Genomic DNA, 17,829 nt, shown 5'->3' on the forward strand with positions numbered 1-17,829 from the left:
CAACTGCTACGCTTTTTTCAAAATATTTAATAGAGTAGGCATAAAGCTTTCAAATTTTTTGATAATTTCGCGAACATATCAAAAGCCTCACCTCGAAATAGCTGGAACAAAGTGGCGTGAAAAAACTGCTTGTTGTAACCAAGCATATTCAAGGCAGAGGGTGCGTTTCTTGTTTTTCAGTGGTGCCATTTTTGACCAAGTTTACACACAGTCACACACACACGTCACAGCCGGTTTATAAGGCGGACCCATTCCTTCACATTTAGATTGTAATTTTGAACATATATTTCTTTGTAACTATTCAACTGCTTTTTATAATTGAAAAATACCAATTTGTATTTTTCAATCATGCATACATTTTCAATTAGTATTGTGTATACATTTATTCTTGTAATGAGAGCGTCAGAAAAAAATATAAGGGGTGTTCCTTCTGCGTCAAGGAGTTAAATTACGCGATAGTACTCACCTATCTCTGAAATAGAAAGTATTTTTACTATCACCCTTTTATTCATTCACAATTCTTCCTCATCAAATGACATTATTCGGAAAAGCCAGAAACCATGTGGGGTATGACGGCTCCCGATCATTTCGTAAAACTAATTAGCTAATTGATTAAATTATCAGCACTTACCAGATTTACACTGCTGGTAACTGCTTTTTTATTTTTATAGTATGTATACAATTGCACATAGCAGCTAATACGAACGAGACCTCTTAATCTGATATTATGCCCTAGGGCGACTGGTACTAATGTAATGTTCGTTCGTTCGTTGTTGTAGAACTGGGCATCTGAGGCCTAAATGGCCCTTTTCCCATTCATCTTGAAATATCCCATGACGGGAACATACATAGGAAAGATAGTACTAATGTAATGTAGATTATTTTCTAATATACAGGGGTGATTGTGAGCCCAAGCCAAAATTCCGGAAAGTTTCTTGAGTTGAAAAAGAAAAAGAAAAAAAAAACGGTTTAAATAGAAAAATCAGAAAAAAATTTAAACTAGGTTTTTTTCTTTTTTCTCAATATTTCTTAGTTTACTTAAAATATATTTAAAAACCATTATCATTTACACATACCTATGATGACCTGGAGAGGTAATTAAAATTTATAAATATGTCTTTCTTTCTTGAGTTTATGATTATAACAACTATTTACTGATAAAAAATGAATATTAATCATGAATATAAGCTTATAAAGTATTTCTCTGGCTCTCCCTTACAAACAAATAAAATAAACTGTGTTTTTAAGCTCCACCTTTGAAAATTTGATTTCCGGAAACTTCTGTTATCAAAGATTTTTTTGTAACGTCTGGACCTTCGATCCCCGGAAACCTCCGGATCACTGTTAGCGAAAATTCCGGAACTCCGGATTTTTTCCGGAGCACAATCAGCCCTGAATATATATATGTAATTATTTAATTAGATAAGTGGTAGTTGTTCAAATTTTATAACAATTTTACTAAATAAATTTTAGTCTCATCAATTTTAACATCTTCTGACCTGATATGGCACGGCCTGAAAAATTGATTTAAAATGAAAGCTAAATTTTGAAAACTATACATACTTCGAAATATTCATAACAGTTAAAAAATATTCTCATTCTGCGGGTCCTCATAGCGTGTAAAGCTTCAAAACTGATTTTATAAAAATAATATTAAATTATCTTTTAGTAATTTTAAGTACAATTTTTCTAGATTGTGAGTACCCTATATTTGGCTGTTGTTGGAAATCAAGGCGGAGGAGGAGGGTGCGATTGTTTTTGTTTTCCAGTGGAGCCAACTGTGGCCAAGAATACGACTTCCGCCACACCCGTTCATAGGGTGGACCCATTCGTATATCCATTCATCTACAGATCGTAATTTTGACCAGAACCAGAGAACGATCTATGTCCACTTCAGTACCCCCAGAGGTATTGATTTGCTAAAGGAACAAGGAGGGCTTTGTGACTCGATAGATTTAACTTGCACCATTCACCATTTACTACACGGGGAGTCTTCGGTCAGCAGGGATCGAGCAGTAACTGGTTATAAAGTATTATTATAACACAATACAGTTAAGTGCAATTATCTGAAATGTAGAACAGTTTATGAGTCTTAATATTTCAAAAAAATATGAAATAAAGTTCTTTACATTGGTTCTTTTATATTTATCCTAAAAAGTAGAAAAATATATTCTAAAATATGACTCTAAAAAGTAGAGTCATGAAAAATAAGAATGACTCCTAATAAATATGCATGCAATGATAGTTGACTAAAAGTCTAAATACAAAAATTATAAGTAAGAATATATTTAATGTATTTATATTTAAAAATAAGATAAAAATAATGATGCATTAATAAATAGAAAAGAATGGGTTTACAATGAACTTACATTGTGATTTTACCAACAAAAAAAAAAAATTCATTTTTTCTTTCGGAAGAAAATTATATATAAGGTTTTGAGAAGAAATCCTTCGACATAGGAATTCAAATTAACATTAGTTGGATATATATAATGCCAAGGGGATAGATATATATATTTTTTTCTTGATATAACAAAGTTTTTGAGATACATCGAAAGAGTATTCTGCATTTTTATTTTCTTTCATTCCCAGCAAACAAAACGGTGCGGTGAATTGTTCCAACAAACAATTCACCACAACATGCGGAGGGAGGTTCAAATCTTAAATTAAATGATCAAAAGTATAATAATTTATAATTAACAATAATTATTTATGCAATCAAATCTCTATTTAACGAAGTCATTAAATCCAGATAATAAGTTCGTTATATGGAAAATTCGTTAAATAGAAAATCACCTTTTAAAATACTTAAACACTAAACAGATTTTAAATTCATAAACACTAGACATAATTAAAATAGCACTTTTATCCTGCAAACTTCTATCTTTATTATCTACTTTATTTAGTATCTACTCTTTAATTTATAAATCTTAACCATAAAAAAAATCTGCAAGGGAAGCAAGAATAGAGCAAAACATTATCCAATGTTACACTATCATGCTATATATATTTTCAACTAAAAAAAGGTTGAATTTATGCATAATATTATAGTTGCATTTATTATAAAAGTAATTTTAAACATACATTACCCCATGCGCTCTTAAGTTTAATTGCCACGCATAAAATTCGTTAATTTGAACTGAGTTTTTCATTTGAAATGCAAACAAAAAGGTAAAGAGAAATTACTGCTTTCTTTAAGATGAATTTTAGAGAAAACAGTAAAACATTTCATAAAGCAGTGGCTTCGAAAATTAATTCAAGGTCATTTCCCCCATGAAATGAGTTAATAAGTTTGAAATGTTTGGAACAAGTTGAAATGTTGGACAAGTTGAAATATTTTGGAAAATAGGAAAAGTGGATCTCAATGAAAAGTTCGTTAATTAGAAAATTCACTTCGTTATTTGGAAGTTATTTTGCGACGAAATTTCCAAAATGTTCTTGGTTCATCGAAAAAATTCGTAAAATAGAGAAATTCGTAAAATGGAAGTTCGTTAAATAGAAGTCCGACAGTAACAAACAGAACGATATCATCTTGAAAATGGGCGATTTAAATAACATGTGGTTGCTTTTTCACCCGATCGAGTCAGTGAAGGAAAGGGAGAGAGGTCAAAGGTTAGGCTCTATCTATCCCCTGCCCCACTGAGGGGGTTCCCCAATACTACGAGAGAAACAGGTTTTTTATATTTGATATTTTTGAAGTAAACCAGTGTGTGCGAGAAGGAGTGTTCTATAAAGTTACCTTGGCCTTGACATGCTGAGGGATCGTTGTCGTATATCCAAGTAGTACGACGAAAAAAAAGAAGGAAAAAAATGGCGTCATCTTTTTGCATAACAGCGAAGGAAAAGGAATTAATAAGCTTAGCATTTCAACGTTATGATCTTAGATTCAAAAATTTTGGAAACGATGACCCGATCGAGACCACGGATTTCCACGATCATGATCGTAGTGTTTTATCCAAATACACGAGAGAGTGCTTGAGCTATGGGCTTTTCAAGAGCGAACATAATGGACGTTTCACGCCTAAACAAGAGCCTTTGAATCTTTTAAAGAAATTATTCCGTTTTGATGATTACAAAGATTTAATGTCCGTTTCCGTGAAGAAAAGATTGAAGAGGATGAAACGGGAAGAGAGATTGCCGTGGGTCATTGATTTGCTGTTCGAATACCATCGTCGTCACGAATGCTCCATGTTTGTAGCACTCGCCATTAAACTTTCCTTGAGAGCTTTTCAGTTGTATTCTGACAGTTATTCTGAATCACTATTGATGTCTCATGTGGGAGCCTCTCGTAGTCTGTCTTACAAACTACGAGATTACTTGAGAATGGTTGAGAAATATAAGTGCGATGGATTACTTGTGGCCACCGTTATGGAAGTGCTGTGCTCCACCCTTGAACATAAGCAATTCTTTTTCAAATCTGTGCTCGATCTAAAGTATGTGTTCGAAAGTATTCAGAAGACTGCTGCAAGACTGCCATTCCATCTTAATGAAAAGGAACAAGGAATATTTAATTGTTTTGATTTGTGCCTCAACTTTATGTTGCCAAAATTTGTGACTTTAGTTACATTCGGTGCTACCAGCAGTTACACTAAAGAAGATTGGGATATTTTAAAGTGGAGAGGAATTGACTGTCGTGAAAAGTAAGTGAAAACACTTATGTAATAACACATTGCTGACCGGTCACGAGCTAACTCTTGTTTTTGTGGCCAAAAGCGTTGGTGACCGGTCACTCTTTGTTTTCTTTAGCAGGGTGACTATTTTAAAAAGTGGGCGTAATTTTCTATACTTTTCAAGTTTAACTATTTAATTATCTACCAATTTATTATAACTTTACGAAAGTGTATATATTTGCAAACCTTGTAATGGACCATAACACTTAAGCGATTGTTGTACTTTTTACCATCCGGCATTAAACATTTTTAAAGTTTATTCATATTGTTTTACTTCCAATAAAACGATTGAATTGATGGAATACCACAAGCATCTAATTTTTCATCTCTAGTTAGCTAACTTATTTTAGCACTAAGATTAGATAATTTTATTAAATAATATTTACCCCGAGGAATTAATCTTGCTTTCATGATGATAATATTAATTTTAATTTTTTGGATTGGAGTATCATAAAAGAAGAAAATGGCTACTTTGTTGATTTATACGATAAAATATATGATTTTACTTTTAATACAAATTAACTTATTACTTGGAACTCTAATGTTTCTAAAAGCATCTATTGAAACACCATTTTTAATCAAATGAATAGAATTAAAAGAATATGTAGTAATGTTTATTTATGCAAAAAACAAATAGACAATCTATTTAAAAATTTGATTAAACAATGGATTCTCAACTAAAGTAATTAAATTCTATATAAAATAATAGAGTTAATTGTATGTTATTATAGATAAAATTACCGAAAACTTCTTTATTGGTTTATATTTTTTCCATGTGCACAAATCTATTTGGGGCAAATCCGGGCTAAAAATTTGTGCAAAACAAGCAAATTCATGTTTCTCTCTGTCTTAAATAAATGTTAATTTTCTAAAATCATTAAAATTGAATAATAGTATAGCAACCTTATCAATTATAAACTTCTTTGAGTTATCCAGTATAATATTATCAGCTTGTACAATTTCATTTTCGGGGGCAAATCCTTGGTAACCAGCAAATCAAACGCTCTTCAGTACTGCGGTAAGAACTAGTTGTGAGACAAAATCCCTCTACATACGCTTCTAGCTCAATTAGAACTTTTGTTATCATATTTTGTAATCTGGCAATCTTATAACGAAATTATTTTAAAGCATTCTTGAAAGTTTCCAGTTCATGTAACTTCACTTGAATTGGCAACTTGCTTAATAGATTTCGTTTTCTGTTTTGTTCTGTTTATTCTTAATTTCCCTCCCCCCCNCCCCCCCTCCTCTTTATGTGATATTTATTATTTAATGTGTCTATTTTGTTTTAGTTCTTTGGAGTGCTCCTGACACTATTGTATTGATATATTTTGCTTTGGCTATACTGATGCAATATAAGAAAGCACTCCTTTTTATCTGATATAACCGTATGAGCTGACGAAGAGATTATATCTTTTTTCCCGGATTTTTATTAATATATTTTTTAATTATAAATATTTTTTAATTTCAATATTTTTTTTCTCTCATTATTACATTATTATTTAATTATTTTCCATGTTTTCCCCATATTTTGAAATATATTCTACATGCTTAAATTACAAAAAATGTATAATGAAAACTTTTTTATATCTGCATCCTACTTACCGTTCATTAATCAAGCAATGTTTAATTTTGGAGGGGATTTTATCCCCCAAATCTACATCACATGATGTTCAACCGATGATTTACCGATTTAAAAAATTAAAAACCTCGGAGGAACCAACAGGTTTTTTTGAAATGAAAGATTAGAACACAGTTATTACGATGTTTCTATTATATCTAATCCTAATACCCTGAATTAATTTTTATCTAATGATCCGATTTTCACATGGTTGGTTTTAATCTTAAAAGCAACTTTCTGTGTAAAGGATTAATAATTCAGGCACAAATTTTTTTTCTGAATAAATGAAATATTTGATCTGTATTCTTCAGCCTCAAAATATTAGGAGAGCGGACGAATATTTTTTAAATGAATCACACATTTTTCTACACAATTATAAAAATTAGTTATCCTAAGATAATTTTTATGTTTTATATATGATTTTATGCACATAAATTATTCTAAAAAAATATTATAATTTTCATTATTTATAACCGAAAATGTTGAAAAAATTACAGAATATTGAAAAGAGAGGAAGGAAGTTATTAAAATAGAATAATATAATTAAAAAAAAAATAAATTTAAAAAAAAGATTTTTTAAGAAAAATCCGGGAAAAAATTATATAATTCCTTTATTAGCTCACACGATTACATCCACAAGAAGGAGCACTTTCTAATATTGTATATATAGCCAAAGCAAAATATATCAATACAATAGTGTGAGGAGCACTCAAAAAATTTTTTGAAACAAAATAGAATTTATAAAATTATAAATATTACGTAAAAAACAATAAATAAAATGTTAAGAAAAAAAAACAGAAGCATAAAACTAAATCTATAAAGCGAGGAGTAAATTTAAATGAATTTACACATGCGGGAAAACTTTCAAGAATGATTTAAAATATTATCTTAATAAAATTGCCAGAATCACAAAATATGAAAACAGTAGCGCAAATATAGGCAAAAGGGTTATTATAGGAATTTTGTTTCATAGCGCATTTCTACTGCGGTACTGAGGCGTGCTTGATTTGTTAGATTCCAAGGATTGGCCCGAAAATGAATGTGCGCAAGGTATATTTATATCAGATAATTTAAAGAAGTTTATAATTAATAAGGTTGATATTTAATTAGACAATTTTAATGATTTTAGACAATTAACATTTATGTAAGAAAAGGACAGGTATCGCAAATCAGATATAACAACTATATCGGACATTCACCATGTGATTGTTGACATTCACCGGTTGAAAGTCGACATTCTCTTTATTTCGGACATTAACGGTAACGTATCTATTTTGCAATAAATATGTTTACATTTTTCACTACACTCTTATGGTTTTTTCCACTAAAATAACAAATATTTCTGACATTCACAGAAGCAACTATGTGATTGTTGACATTCACCGGTTGAAAGTCGACATTCTCTTTATTTCGGTCATTAACGGTAACATATATATTTTGCAATAAATATGTTTACATTTTCACTGCACTCTTATTGTTTTTTTTCCACTAAAATAACAAATATTTCCGACATTCACAGAAGCAACTATGTGATTGTTGACATTCACCGGTTGAAAGTCGACATTCTCTTTATTTCGGACATTAACGGTAACGTATCTATTTTGCAATAAATATGTTTACATTTTTCACTACCCTCTTATTGTTTTTTTTTCCACTAAAATAACAAATTTTTCCGACATTCACAGAAGCAACTATGTGATTGTTGACATTCACCGGTTGAAAGTCGACATTCTCTTTATTTCGGTCATTAACGGTAACGTATCTATTTTGCGGTAAATATGTTTACATTTTCACTGCACTCTTATTGTTTTTTTTCCACTAAAATAGCACATATTTCCGACATTCACAGAAGCAACTATGTGATTGTTGACATTCACCGGTTGAAAGTCGACATTCTCTTTATTTCGGTCATTAACGGTAACATATATATTTTGCAATAAATATGCTTACATTTTTCACTACACTCTTATGGTTTTTGTCACCAAAATAACAAGTATTTCGGACATTCACAGAAGCAACTATGTGATTGTTGACATTCACCGGCTGAAAGTCGACATTCTCTTTATTTCGATCATTAACGGTATCATATATATTTTGCGATAAATATGCTTACATTTTTCACTACACTCTTACGGTTTTTGTCACCAAAATAACAAATATTTCGGACATTCACTGAAGCAACTATGTGATTGTTGACATTCACCGGTTGAAAGTCGACATTCTCTTTATTTCGGTCATTAAAGGTGACATATATATTTTGCGATAAATATGTTTTCATTTTTCACTACACTCTTATGGTTTTTGTCACTAAAATAACAAATATTTCGGACATTCACAGAAGCAACTATGTGATTGGTGACATTCACCGGTTGAAAGTCGACATTCTCTTTATTTCGGTCATTAACAGTAACATATATATTTTGCAATAAATATGATTATATTTTTCACTACACTCTTATTGTTTTTGTCACTAAAATAACAAATATTTCGGACATTCACTGAAACAACTATGTGATTGTTGACATTCACCGTTTGAAAGTCGACATTCTCTTTATTTCGGTCCTTAACGGTAACATATATATTTTGCAAAATAAATATGTTTACATTTTTCACTATACTCTTATTTTTGTCACTAAAATTACAAATATTTCGGACATTCACTGAAGCAACTATGTGGTTGTTGACATTCACCGGTTAAAAGTCGACATTCTCTTTATTTCGGCCATTCACGGTAGCATATATATTTTGCAATAAATATGTTTACATTTTTCTCTGCACTCTTATCGTTTTTGTCACTAAAATTTCAAATATTTCGGATATTCACAGAAGCAACTATATCGTTTTTGTCACTAAAATGTTCTTTATTTTACATTGACGTCATTTGGACATACTTCATACTACTCTGACATATTACTAGAACATCAGCATTGCTAAGAAGCTTTAGAACTAAAATATCATGTCATTGCCTAAAATTTTAAATGACTCATGTAATTAAAAGAGAAACCACGGAAATTTTTTTCCCCAGTATAGCATTCTCTTAATACATTTTTATAATATTCTTTTCAAAATGAATGGAAAAACTAAACACATTCAAGCGCAAATTTCTTTTTGAAAAAAATTCTATCAAATCTAACTAATCATTAATGAGGAAGGCAAACTTAAAATGTCAAAACCAAATTTGATAGAATAAAGGAACGTGGTGGAAATGGTAAGAATTCATTTTCAACTCCTCTCTCTTTCCTTCTGCAATCAAACTCGTTTTGATGCTTTAAGGTACGCGTATAGTTTAAGTTTGTCTATGTAAAGTAACCCTCTCACCCATCGTCTGGTTGATTGTCGGTGACGAGGTTGAATTATTTCACTTAGGGAGATGTTACGGCAAGAGAACGTAATGTAAATGAACACCGAACAGTGGCACTGAACCTTTAACAATGAAGTAGAATATGCCGGGCACCCACAGCCGGATTATACCTTTCGTAAGCCCTATGCATAGTCGTTTTGGGGCCCTCCCCTTCTTCCCCCACTCCTCGCCTCTTTTCAAAATATATGCTAAAATTTTCTTGCATATTTTTTTGTAACATTTTTATTAATATGGATTTTAGTTTACAAATTTGTTTATCGAACTTTATCTGCAATACCGACATACTGCCGAACTGAAAGCGCAAAATTTGGTGAAAAAGCAACTATGTTGCTTACCATTTACCAAATTCATTATGCAACCATTTACCAAAGCAGCTATGTTGTTAAATATGATGTACAATGCAATCGAAAATATATTTAATAACAAAAAAGGTATGATGCTACAGTGCCAATGAGGAAACTGGATTCAATTAATCCTTTTACATAACTGCGCAGAGTGCCATCTATCGGACATCAGAAATTATTATTATTAACATAGAGAAATATTATTAACAAGAAGTACCAAAAACTCCCCTCTCTTAAATGGGGTCATTCTTATTTCCATAGCACACATATTCATCGACAGACTATGACACAACAGTGATTCGCTATATTTTAATAACGTTTTTGCTTAAGTATTTGTCCATAATATGCCTGCTTTGAAAATAAATAAAAAATAAAATAAAAGCTTTTGAACTTTATAGCAGCTGAAACTTTATAGTAGTTGTAACTGTCGAACTAAAACATTAGTTATAGTATTTTTTAAATCCTTTTTCGTAGGATTTATTATTTTGATTATTTATTTATTTTAAAATATTGATTATTTTTGAAAAAAGATATTAGAGTTTTAAAAGAAATCAATGTTTTTGCATAACGTTTCCTGATTCTTTGTTAAAGTAGTGATAAGAAGTCTCAGTTCACATGTAACATTAAGGATAAAACTCTTCCATTTTGGTAGAATAATTTATTTAGCTTATTCTACCAAATTTGGTTTATTCTATTGTTTTGTTCCTTGGTTTATTCTACCAAAATGGAAGATTTAAAAAGTAATGCCAACAGTGATGCCTTAAATGATCACAATGAAGGGGGGGGGGAGCAGAAGTAAAAGATTTTCCTGAATATAATAAATGAAAAAATTTCAGCAAAACTGCGGATTTTCGAAATTCTTATACGTCGTATAACCACTTCACTTAATCAACCGATTCTTTTGTTTCCAATTTCTTTTTTTCCGATTTCATCAACTGCTAGCAGCATTGACTATTATAAATTATTCAGCTAAAAATGCTTTAAGCAAAATTAAACTTTCAAAAATGTCAAACTGATAGTAATCAATTATTAATAATTATAAATTTATTGGTAATTAAGATGCATTTTTAATTGACAATTATTTTTATTTAACTTTTTCAAGTTAGTTTTATTTAACTTCGTAGACAAAATTTTTTTGGCTGTTAATTTTAAAAAATTTTATTTTCGATTTATTAGATTTTTAAGATTTAGACCGGGAATTTGAGAGTTAACTTTACCAGACGCCCATCTCTTCATATATTGAGGATCAAGAACCGGAATCCACAGGTGAATATGAATTTTCGGCAAAAAATTTGTGATGCATTAATAACAATGGTCGCCAAACTAATACAGCTTCTGAGCTACAGTAAATTCTTCTGTGAATTACCAACATTAAAAAAAAGGAAGAAATAAATAAAATGAAAAATACTCTTTGGTACAGTAGCTCAGTGAAAAATTTAAGGTTAGTCAACCGGAGCGCCAAGGGGATCTGCCAAAAATGCCCACACGAGCTGCTTGTGGTTCGCGATAGACATTTTGGCGATTGCCGAATCACCGATTTAAAATATTCAAGAGATAAATGCGCGAGATAATGCAAAAAAATTTGCATCAGAGGCTTTGCAGTAATGCAAAATAATACGCTTTTACCAAAATAAATGTCTCAAATTTCAATCCATGCGTTTTTTATTAGACAAATAGAGCTAAAAAAAGCTTCATTTCGATATTTTATAAATAACAGGCTGATAAGTCTAATTTATAATTGCGCAAAATAACATGTTCCCACGTACCTCATTTGGAAGGGAGTCATCGCGGCTAATATATGTATGTATATATATACAATATATTAGAAGGAGTTAACCATAACGTAACTTACATTAAAATTACGTGTATGAATATTGTTGCTATAAATTGTTTATCTTTTATTCTTTAGTATGCTGATAAATGAAGATCCTAAAATGCCTGTCTATGGACACAGAAGCCTCCGCTTAACTCAAATGGCTCGTTTGTTCCTAAAACGTCAATCAGACAGACACACTTCTGATGAGGCAACGTTTGTTCTGAAGCTATTGTGGGCATCCATTCCTGAACCGTACATTACAGAAAAGGATGTGACATATTATTTGAGAGAGCCTATTCAAGTGATGTTTGTGTTTGACAGAAATTGTGACAGACCTTATAACCTCTACCGCACTTCCAAAGATTACCCAGACACCCCCGCTGCTGAAGCCATGTATAGAAAGACATTGACTATGGATCCAATTGTAAGTGATTCAAAAATACATCACGTAGAACGTACGCCGCAGGCTGCGACAGTCATCAAAGCCTGGCAGTGGTTCAAAGAAGTTGTATTAGGCGGAGATAGCCCTGTCAGTTCACCAAGAAGTTTGCAGCATTTATGCAGGTGTACCATCCGCCTACCTTTGGCAAAAAATTTCCTACTTCCAAAAAGTGTTCATTTGCTTAATATCCCGGATGGAATTAAAAATTATTTGTTGTTGACAGACTGTGGTAACAATCCATATGACTGGAACAGTAATAGCAACATAAGAGCGTCCTAAGGAGTCACACCTATAGTAACTTCCCCTGTATTAATTTAGGAAAGGTTGCGGAGATGCTAGGTATTAAATGCAACTATTATACATTGTGTTTATTTAAGATATGTAATGCATTTCCTGTAAAAGAGTCACATTTGTGGTAAATTCTCATGTAATAATTTAAGAAAGGTTGCGGAGATGCAAGGTATTAAATGCAACCATTATACATTACGTTTATGTAAGATATGTAATACATTTTCTGTATATTCATTAAATATTTTTTTTAAAAAAAGTTGTAAGGGATTATGAAAACAATTTTGCTGTTGCTTTGTTTTATTTATCAATGAAGTTTTAACCTGCTTACCATGGATATAGTCCCTGTTGCTTATTTACTGAAATATCATGTTTGACAGCAAATAAAACTTAGATTCCAGCTCGCAGGGATACATTTACTGCAATGAGTAAGAGAATGGTAGAATAATGGTGAAGTGTTGTTTTATCACTTTAATACAGGATAGACTAATTCAGAAGGTTAGCAAATATTTATTCACCATAGCTGTTCTATTTTTCATCCAGGCTGTTGCCATGCAACATACAAGAAATGATTTATAACCAGCTTGCTTAATCGATTCATTATCGATTAAGAATAATACTACAGATTATCCCCCCAGTGACAGAGGATTTTACTCTGAAACGACATAATATTTCAAATAAAATTTTAAATATTACACTATTTACATCATTGATAAATAATATTTTATACTAAACAACCTTATGCTTAGTTAATAATGTTAATAACAAACATAAGTTGCCAGTTTTGCTGGAAAGTGTACATGTCTTCCAGACCTAGTCACAATGTTGTCGGGTTCCTTGGGAGAATGATTTTTTTTCTGTACGTAAGGATTTGGAAATTCCAGGTTTTACAACCCGTAAGTTTGATTCAACCTTCTCTGTAGTAGGAATCAAATATGCTGGCTTTACACAGTCTATGGACACAGTAGATTGCCTACCATTTAATTGAATTGTAAGGTTTTTAGCTGACTGTTTCAAAACCTTATGTGGACCTGTATAGGGTTGACATAAGGGAGGTTTTACACAATCCACTCTTAAAAACACGTGAGAACAAGTGCTTTGTGAGGGATTAACGTAAAATGTACTTCGTCCATGCGCAGATGTGGCAATTGGATTCAATTCACGCATGGTGTTTCTAAGACGATCAACAAAAATGTTATCACATGGTGGAATGATAGATGTTTCTAGCATGTCTCTTGGAAGTTGAAAAGTTGTTCCGTATACCAGTTCGGCACACGATGCGTTCATATCCTCCTTTACAGATTCCTAAAAGGACTACTGGAAGTACTTCTGTCCACTGTGAGTTTTCATGCACTTTTATTGATGATTTTAAGTAACGGTGAAATCTTTCCACAATGCCATTTGAAATGGGATGGTATGCTTTCGTACGAATTCGGTTTGTACCCAACAATCCGGAAAACTCACGATATAAAGATGATCGCATCTGAGAACCTTGATCTGTTGTAATTATCGAAGGGCATCCGAATCGAGATATCCAAGTGTGGAAAATTGCACGTCAGATGGTTTTGGCTTGCATGTCCACAATCGGTATGGCTTCAGGCCATCTTGAAATTCTATAGATCATTGTTAATAAGTAGCTGTAGCCATCAGATGAAGGTAACGGGCCTACAATGCCGATGTGTATTTGTTGAAATCGAGCATCGGGTAAACTGAATGTTCCTAGAGGAGCTTTGGTGTGTCTTTGAATTTTAGAAAGCTGACAAGGTTCACAGCATTTCACCCATTCTTTTATATTTTTCTTCATATTTGGCCAAACATATCTGGCACAGATGAGCCTAGTAGTAGCTGTAATACCAGGATGTGATATGCCATGCGAGAGTTCGAAAATTTGTCTTCGAAATGTTGCCGGGACGAATGGACGTGGAAAACCATTTGAAATGTCGCATATTAAGTCAGTGTCTGTATTTTGACATGGTTTGAGTTCAAGATCAAGAGAAGAATATTTATTTTGAAGAAAATCTTGGATTTCTGCATCAGTTTGTTGAGCCTTCGCCAGATCGTGAAAATTTAGAAAATTCGATTTAGTAATTGAATTTAATTCTATACGCGAAAGTGTGTCGTCTACTATATTTGTGGATCCCTGTACATGTCTAAGGTCAGTTGAATATTGAGATATAAAATCTAAATGGCGTAGTTGTCTAGAGGAACATTTATCCGGATTTTGTTTGAATGCATAAATTAGTGGTTTTTGATCAGTATATATTTTGAAATTCTCTACCCTCTAACCTGTGTTTGAATTTTTTTATTTCCGAATAAATAGAAAATAACTCGCGGTCATAGATCGACCATTTTTTTTAGAATTATTTAATTTCATCGAGTAAAAAGGTAAAGGCTCCCATTTCCCCTCTGAAAGTTGCATTAATGAACCCCCTATTGCAAAATCCGATGCGTCAACCCATAAACTTATGTTTGCACCAGGAATAGGGTGTTTTAAGAGGGTTGCCTGCGCGATTGCTTCCTTTGCCTTTAAGAAGGATTTTTCTGCGTTTTCATTCCATTTTAATGGCTCATTTTTGACCTTAGAATGATTTTTCTTTTTATTTCCTTCTAAAAATTGTATTAAAGGATTAAGGATATCAGCGGCTTTTGGGATAAATCTGCGATAGAAATTAANGGCTTTTGGGATGAATCTGCGATAGAAATTAAAAAATTATGCCTAAAAATCTGCGAATTTGTGTTAAATTGGGAGGTTGAGGAAATTCTAATATGCATTGTACGCGATCGGGTAGAGGTTCGATTCCTAATTCTGTTAATTTAAAGCCTAAGAAATTTAAAGAATTTTTACTGAATGTACATTTTTCGACATTGATACAAAGACCATATTGTTCTAATCTTGCAAATAAATTCTAAAGGTTTTGTATATGTTCATTATGATTTTTAGACGCGATTAATATGTCGTCGATAAATGCATAAATATTAGTTAAATCTCTAGTGACTTCGTCAATAAATCTTTGGAATATAGCTGCTGCGTTGCTCAGTCCGAACTGCATGCGTGTACTTTCGAATAGTCCTAAAGGTGTACAAATGGCCGTTTTATGAATCTCATCAGTTTTAATTGGAATCTGGTGATAGGCCTTTACTAAGTCAATGTGACTGAAAATTTTGGAGCCATGCAGTTCAGATGTGAAATCAGCTACACAAGAAATGGGATATTTTTCCTTCACCGTTTGTGCATTTAGTGCCCTAAAATCACCGACTGGCCTCCACTGCAGTTCCCTTTTTTGGGACCATGTGAAGTGGGGATGCATAATTACTTCTAGACGGTCTTATGTGCCCTAACTCCATCATTTTTTTTAATAAATTTTTTTAAATAATTTTTTACTATAAGTAATCTTAGTAAATTAAGTACACATATAGTGTAAATTTAAAAATATTATTAGTAATTTTAAAAAAAAGAAGCATTTTTGAAATGCTAATTTTAAGAAAGTTCCCTATTTGAATTGAAATTATTTGAAAATATAATTCATTCAAAACTTTTAACCTAGAAAAGTGATTTGAAGGAGAATTTTAATAATTTTTAATAAGAAAACAGAAACTTATTTTATACAATTATTTTCGTGTAATTTTTGTTATACCATCTAAGACAATCGTGAAGCATAATATATATTGTATTATTTTAAATATGTTATAAGTATATGAAGCAAGTAATGAAGTTTTTCTATACAAGTTTACTTTAAAACTACTGGCATACAATTACATACAATTGAACATGATATTGGAATTCATTTTCTCTCCACTTTAAATGAAGGCAGATGTATTTGAGAAGTATTTGGCAGATTCGCTACCTTTCTTTTCAGCAGCCTGTGGATTTACTATTTCAATATCCTGAAAAAATGTGTCATTTAAGATAAGACCAAAGATAACTGCTAGTCTAGCAAATTTGGTTAATGAAGGAAGTTAAAAAAAATAATAATAAAAAGATCCCAGGAGTTAAGATACACTAATAATAACATTTGGAAAACTGCTTTTGGTGTCTTTTTAATAATTTATTTTGTTAATTAAAGTTATTTCTTTGAGTGAAATTAGTAAACATGAAGGCTTTTAAAAATATCAAATTTTAACTAAATTTTCTGGAAAACATAACTTTTATGCTTGCAACATGTTTTTAAATTATTAATAATTGATTGACTTTTAATAAAACGCTGTGTAGTTGTCAGGGAGCAGACCCAACGCCTCCTATAACTGAAAGCCTCCACACGGATTTTTGTAGGTAGTCTGATCAGACCACTATAAAGGTAAACCAATTAGTAAAAGAACCATTTAATATGAAATCCATTAAAAATTTGAATGTGGTAGCAAATATGTGTCTCAAAATGTATTTAATTTATGAAAGTAATTGGTTAGTTTTATTCACTTGCCAACCACTACAGATTCAATTCTCAAATATATATGATAAATTTCTCTCGAGAACTTTTAAAATAGAATTTGGGTTCATGCGCACAAGTGGTTCGCTTTTTAAATAATCTGCGCAGACTACTTATAAGAAACCGTGTGGAGGCTTTCTGATGTAGGAGGTGATGGCTGACCTCGCATATGAAAGGTCCTTGGTTCGAATCCCAAACAAGGCATGGATGTTCTATCGTTCTCTGCGCTATCTATTCATACGGTGAGAAATACGTTGGTCCACCAAATAGGGTGCCACTGAAATAGTGGCTAACAAATCTTCCCTGAATGACAAGTGTCAATCGAGTGGTCATTGAGGAAGAAAAAAATTCTTTTTTAACAAAACAGGGCAGCAGGCTTTCACAATTCTACCCATCAATTTGTTTAAAGATAATATAAACTGCAGACAAAGAAATGTTAAAAGTTACTAATACAAAAAAAAAAAAAAAACATCTCAGTAAATTGATTTGTAAAATTTAAGTTCTAAAACGATCTAATTTTCATAGTCTGCATTTAATTTGTGTATATATATTCGGATAGAGAAGGAATTTTGAGATCTCTATGGATATTTGAATTACGAACCATCTGGCACGGGTGATTTTTCGGAGTATTTTATCTTGTCATTGGTTGAGCTTTTTCATTAGGTGTTCGGGTATAGTAGTCCAGGCAGTTGAAGCATATGTAAGTATAGGTTGTCGAAACGAGTTTTGTATTTACTTATAATTCAGAAGGTATGAAATAATTCGAGACGAATATGGTATTTTACTGCGCACAACTTTTTGTAGAGCAGCTGTTCTCAAATGGTGTTCCACGTAATTCCAAGGCTTTCTCAATTAGCTGCCTCCAG

General features: G+C 31.8%; 2 protein-coding genes across 6 annotated transcripts in view; one reads left to right on the top strand and one right to left on the bottom strand.

Moving 5' to 3' along the window:
* Window positions 1–1,118: 1,118 nt before the first annotated feature.
* The window catches only part of LOC107439260 (coiled-coil domain-containing protein 92), an 879,443-nt gene continuing 862,732 nt past the window's right edge, over window positions 1,119–17,829 (bottom strand). For all 5 annotated transcript variants that reach the window (XM_071181959.1, XM_071181955.1, XM_071181957.1 and 2 more), the window contains one exon: window positions 1,119–1,254. The gene's annotated coding sequence lies outside the window, so the exon portion shown is untranslated. The remainder of the gene's footprint in view (window positions 1,255–17,829) is intronic.
* On the top strand, window positions 3,639–12,876 carry LOC107450870 (uncharacterized). Its single transcript, XM_016066793.4, has 2 exons — window positions 3,639–4,640; window positions 11,903–12,876. Exons 1-2 carry the CDS (start codon window positions 3,811–3,813, stop codon window positions 12,528–12,530), a joined length of 1,458 nt encoding a protein of 485 aa, XP_015922279.2. The 5' UTR covers window positions 3,639–3,810; the 3' UTR covers window positions 12,531–12,876.

This window comes from Parasteatoda tepidariorum, chromosome 6 (genome assembly GCF_043381705.1).
Source record: "Parasteatoda tepidariorum isolate YZ-2023 chromosome 6, CAS_Ptep_4.0, whole genome shotgun sequence".
NCBI lineage: Eukaryota > Metazoa > Arthropoda > Arachnida > Araneae > Theridiidae > Parasteatoda > Parasteatoda tepidariorum.

What these genes read in the sequence shown, in the direction of transcription:
- LOC107450870 (XM_016066793.4), top strand. Translation starts at nt 3,811, where the DNA reads ATGGCGTCATCTTTTTGCATAACAGCGAAGGAAAAGGAATTAATAAGC. An exon ending in GGAATTGACTGTCGTGAAAA is followed by an intron (nt 4,641 to 11,902) that starts GTAAGTGAAAAC and finishes TTTATTCTTTAG; the next exon opens with TATGCTGATAAATGAAGATC.